Source organism: Engraulis encrasicolus, chromosome 6 (genome assembly GCF_034702125.1).
Source record: "Engraulis encrasicolus isolate BLACKSEA-1 chromosome 6, IST_EnEncr_1.0, whole genome shotgun sequence".
Classification (NCBI taxonomy): Eukaryota; Metazoa; Chordata; class Actinopteri; order Clupeiformes; family Engraulidae; genus Engraulis; species Engraulis encrasicolus.
In genome coordinates this window covers 7360794-7366705 of record NC_085862.1, presented here as the reverse complement: position 1 = coordinate 7366705, position 5912 = coordinate 7360794, and the positions used below count along the sequence as shown (strand labels likewise).

Here is a 5912-nt window from a genome sequence, read left to right as displayed (position 1 = left end):
GGTGACGAATCATAAAAACACATATTGCTTACGGATAGCAGCACATAGACCTAGGATGCTACTGGTATCAGGAAAGGTCAGGCTTGAGCACACTGTGTCCTGGCACAATGGCCTTCAACAGCAGAGGCCCTCGCTCTGAGCTCTCCAGATATCAGGAGCAGTAAGAGTAAACATGTTACATTCCTGGCCTAATTAATTGAAACAAACGAATAGGCCTAAGTTTTATTCTAAAACTTTGCAACAGTATGGTCATACGGTTGTTTGTCCACTGCAAATGCAACAAGAAAACCACTTGGATTTAACACTTTACACATTCTGCCGAGACTATGCACTTGGGGACAATAAGCAAGCTAGATATTTTTTTAATGAATTTGTGCATTCAATTATTTAAACTTACAAACCATCAATATGAAACAAGCGTATTCTTGCTCTGGAATAAGCAGAAATGAGAAAGTTTGCCTCCTTATCCTTGAAGAAGGGAGGGACAGAGGGATTAACCAAAATGACAATGTTGCGCTCGAGGCCACTGAACCGCCGGACTGTATCCAAGACCATCTTATTCGTACTCATATCATCGACAGAGCTAATTGGGAATTGTGTTTTCATTTCGTAGCGAGCAGTTGTAGTCTCCAGATGTTTCTGTGTTGAGAAAAGCATAGCAATATCTCCAGGAGAGTGTCCTTGAGACGAGAGACGGTGCAGGATCTGGTTCACAGTCTCCATCACTTTGTTAGGTGGCACTTCCTTGTATTGAAACTTCCCCTGGAACGAATGGCTCAGTTCAATCTTTTTGTGCATGCCGGCTAGATGTTTTGTCAAGAAATTCTGAGGACCATCGATGACCTCGTCCATTTTATGCCACATTGCATCCATGACCTTCGTAGAGTTACGAACAACCTTGTGTAATTTGACTTTGTTTTGGGACGTGAGGAGTGGGAGACCATCATTGAATGTGTGGTTTTTCTGATAGTAGTCCAGAAAGACCCAGAACATGCCCTCGTCACCCACAAGTCCCTTAGCCTTCTCATACCAGTTTTCACCGGTTTCTTCCACGCGGAAGTTCTGGGCCTCATCCACGATGATGTGCTGCACCCCTGAAAGATCCACTGATGGAGACATAAACTTGGCCCTTGTTGTACACTGGCAGATAGCTTGCATCCTGGAAAGACATGAAACATATACCATATAACTTAGTAAACAGCATTGACGTATCTGTAATTTAAATTAATTACAATATGTTTGTTTACATACCCCACAAAGTTTTTCAGTCCAACATTTTCAGAAATATAAAGAATATTTCTTTCCTCACAGCCGTACAAGTTCTTGATCCTCCTTATTTGTTCCATAGCAATCAACGTCTTCCCAGAACCAGGGACACCATGAATGAAGAGATGATTGAATCCATCATAGTTATGGAGAATCCCAAACTGCTCCTTTGTTAGCAGATTAAAAACCTCACAGCCAAGTTCATCACTCAACGGTGAGGTAAAACTCAGCAGCACAACCCCCAGGGAGCAGAGAAGGGCCTTCAGGTCATTTTCTTGGTTCAGTCTATAGCTGTTGGGATATAGCCAGCTACATTTGATCTCTGATAGGTCCTGGGTCTCCACCAGTTTTGGTCTCACACAGAGTTTGCCTGCATAGCCTCCCAGGTTGACCAGCTTCTGCTTGAGATGGAATGCAGTGTCTCTTGCATACCTCTTCAACTCAGGACTGTCCTTTTCAACGAAACAGTAGAGAGTGGGATACATTCCCATGCAGATCACCAGTGCTTCATACACCACATCTTCATTCTTGGGGAGATTTAGATCAACTGCCCAGCTCTGGGATAGAATGCATATGCCAGGACCCTCTAGGGACTCAGTGAGATGGACATTGAGCTTGTCTCTCAGGGGCTTTGGCACCACACGAACACCATTCTCTGGAACTAGAATGAAGAACAACACAATCAAAACAATTCTGGAGTGTACTGCACATAATAAACTGTTTCCTCTTATCACATAACAAGGACATCATCTGTTGAACACCTATTGCCACTACTCAAAGATAGTGGGTCTGCTTTTTAGAAAAAAAATCTGATGGGCCGAACCTTCATTACCACATTGCATTTTACAATACATACATACAAGCACTGCATTTCAACAGAGTGGCAAAACACATGCAATAAATGACACTACAATTGAGTTTTTTTAGAATTAGTAAAACTACTGACAGTGTGATACACAAATGCCACAATAATCCATTATGTGGTCATATGTAAATTAAATGCCTACAGTGCAACTTAAAAAAGGCATGAGCATATTTTATAAAATCACCTGGGAAAAGTTTCTTCTGAAGCTGTGTCAGCCTCTGGATACTGTACACGGACTTGCAAAGAGGTGGAGAATTTTGCAGACTCACAACATTCTGGAAGCGTTCACAAAAGTCGGGATCTGACAGACATACAATTATATGACTTACCTTCATGCCAACATCACTGCAAGTGTAATATCACTGAGAAAGGAAATTAGTATTTTTTCCAAAAGAACAAAAACAAAAAACAATTCTACTGAATGCATTTACCTGGGTCCGTGAGTTGTAGTTTCTCCAACCAGGCTTCAGCTTCAAGCCTGACTATCTTGTCACTCCAACTCTCAACTTGCCAGGAGTTGGGATCTTTCTCAAAGACAGCACAGCAGAAAAGTGGAATCTTGATGGCCACCACATACCCATAAGCCTCTGAAGACTTCCCTGATGTCACTCTGATAAGCCTATACTCTGGGGGCCAGTCTGTTCTCTTCCTGCAACCTGACATATGAACAGCTTTGGGCCTCTCACACAATTCTTCAATCGTGCGGCACAGTTTGGCTTCATCAGTCCCATGACAACACCCAACAACTTTTTGATTTTTATCAGTAACACCTATAAACATATAACCGCCATCTGTATTCGCAAAGGCTGATATATATTTGGGCACGGCTTCCTTTAGCCTTGTCAAAACTTTTTCACCACGGAACTCTTTCAATTCTACATGCAAACTCTCTCCAAATTCTAAACGCTCACCATAATTTACGGAGTCCATTTTGAAGAATTCATCAGCTTTCAATTTTATTATGTCATTTCCTGGCAATGCTGATGCCAGTCTCTTAGCAGGTGGTTTCCCCACATCCATGTCCGGATTCCTCTTGACCTTATCCTTTTTGTCTAGAAAAGCAAGCACCGTATCGGGAGAAATGCGCTTATCAATAGTCCCTGTTCTTTTCCATAAACCAGTATCAATGCTACAGAGTCTTGGCCTGTAATCACCAGATTGCCATGACCTAACAAAGATATGAATTCTGTTACCTCGCGGTATAGATTCAATCATATCTTCGAATCCTGAACCCACTAATATTTCCAAATGTTCCTCAATATCTAATCCCATCCCCTCCGTTTTGTAATCATATGACAAATTAGCTACATCCACAGTCATAACTCCTCCTCCTGAGTTCAGAAGAGAACAAACTCCAATCAGAATGCATTCCCTTTCTGATTCCCTTTTCGACTTATCCAATTTTCCCCTCTTTGCTTCCCCAAATGTTATACTTTTACAGCACTTGATCTCAAGATCAGGGAAGTCCTGGGATTTCACCACTGTCAGTGAAGCCATGCTGTGGAAAATGGAGAAGAATGGTGAAATGTACAACATAATATGAATGATTCTGTATAAAAACAGTATTTTTTTAAAATCCCAAGGAAATCTGTAACATCTGCTATGTGTTCACAACTGATGATGATGCGCCATACAGGCAATTAAGCAAACACAGACACTCAGATTAAGATATAAGATATCCTGGTTTACAGGAAGTGGCGCACGTAGCTGCAGCGACTCCTTATTCTCCCAACTCTCAGTGTTTATTTGTGTTATAATGTGTCATTCGAAATGTCTATCGTCGGAAACTATGTCGGAACGCATGTACAGTCGGCAACAGCTGTTGCAGATAAGAATGGACAACTTAAGCGATGTATTGGATATACCAACAGAGACACTGGAAGAACTGGGGATACTACGGCGGCATACATCGGACCCGTCTGCTTCGCCTACATGGAGACGGCGAAAGAGGTGCTCCAGAATTAGGAAGAGAGGCAAACGAGGTGGCGTCGAAACACGGCCTGCAGCCAACCCAACTCGTCCAGCAATACCATCAATTCTCTTGGCAAACGTAAGATCTATGGACAATAAGATGGATGACATACGGCTACTAAGATCAGCGAACAAAACTGTGAGGAACTGCTGTGTGACCGTGTTTACAGAATCATGGCTGAACGACGGCATACCCGACTCGGCTTTACAACTGGAGCAACTTACGTGCCACCGAGCGGACAGAGCCCTTGCAGAGAAAAAACGAGGGGGAGGAATATGTGTTTACACACATGATGCTTGGTGCAAAAATGCTACGGTGGTACAGAGACACTGCTCTCCACTAGTGGAGTTCATGATCATCAAGTGCCGACCCTTCTATTTACCAAGAGAAATATCCGCCATTCTACTGGTCGCAGTTTACCTCGCTCCTAGCAACACCAACAGCGTCAGAAGCGAGGCACTGAACGAGCTGCATCGGGGAATCAGTGAACAACAAGATGCACACCCAGATGCCTTCACAGTGGTCATGGGAGATTTCAACCACGGAAATCTCAAAACAGTACTTCCAAAATTTCACCAACATGTAAACTTTCCAACAAGAGGACAAAACACCCTGGACTTTGTTTATACCCCAAAACAAGGAGCATACAAGGCAAAGCCCATCCCCCACATCGGCCTATCAGACCACCTAACGATTCTGCTACTGCCAGCCTACAGACAAAAGGTAAAACTCACCAAACCAGCTCTGAAGGAGGTGAGAAAATGGCCAGAGGGAGCCGTGTCACGACTACAAGACTGCTTTGAAACCACAGATTGGGACATGTTCAAAACAGCTGCCACCCACAGCAACCACATTGACATTGAGGAGTACACAGACACCGTGACCTCCTACATCACAAAATGCATTGATGATGTTACAGAAATAAAACGCATCACCACCAGGGCCAACCAGAAGCCATGGTTCACAGGAGGCGTTCACAGACTGCTGAGGGCCAGAGACAAAGCCTTCAGAGCAGGAGACGTAGCTGGCCTAAAAGCAGCAAGGGCAAACCTGTCCCAGGGCATCAGGAAAGCAAAAAAGGAATACTCGGACAAAATAACAACACACTTCAAAGACAGCAGAGATGCACAGAGCCTGTGGCAGGGCATACAGGCCATCACGGACTATAAGCCCGCACCACGAAGCTGTGACAACAACACCTCTCTGCTAAACGACCTGAACAGTTTCTTTGCCCGTTTTGAAGCACAAAATGACACTCATCCACAGAAAACTCCCCCTCCCCCCCATGATCAACCCCTGTACCTGTCCTCTGCCAGTGTGAAGAGGACACTGGCCACCATCAACCCACGCAAAGCAGCTGGCCCAGACAACATACCTGGCCGAGTGTTGAAGGATTGTGCAGAAGAGCTGAAGGATGTCTTCACAGACATCTTTAACATCTCTCTGGAGCAAGCAGTCATCCCATCACTTTTCAAAGCTGCTACCATCATACCCGTGCCGAAGAAATCATCACCATCATGCTTCAATGACTACCGTCCTGTAGCACTGACGCCCATAATCATGAAGTGCTTCGAACGGCTAGTCCTGTCACACATCAAAGCCACCCTACCCCCCACCCTGGACCCCTACCAGTTTGCATACCGAGCCAAGCGATCCACGGAGGATGCAATCTGCTCTGCCCTCCATCCAGCCCTCACCCACTTGGACAATAAAGACTCATATGTGAGAATGCTGTTCATTGACTTCAGTTCAGCATTCAATACCATAATACCACAACAACTCATCAGAAAACTGGACAAACTAGGTTTC

At 44.2% G+C, this 5912-nt stretch overlaps 1 protein-coding gene across 1 annotated transcript in view; it reads right to left on the bottom strand.

Moving 5' to 3' along the window:
- LOC134450530 (schlafen family member 13-like) overlaps positions 1–3628 on the bottom strand; it is a 27277-nt gene extending 23649 nt beyond the window's left edge. The window contains exons 1-5 of the mRNA XM_063200369.1: positions 3325–3628; positions 2563–3183; positions 2316–2432; positions 1252–1927; positions 460–1159 (exon numbers count right to left, since the gene is read on the bottom strand). Coding sequence (XP_063056439.1) covers positions 460–1159; positions 1252–1927; positions 2316–2432; positions 2563–3183; positions 3325–3628 — 2418 coding nt within the window. The remainder of the gene's footprint in view (positions 1–459; positions 1160–1251; positions 1928–2315; positions 2433–2562; positions 3184–3324) is intronic.
- Between the last annotated feature and the right edge of the window lie 2284 nt (positions 3629–5912).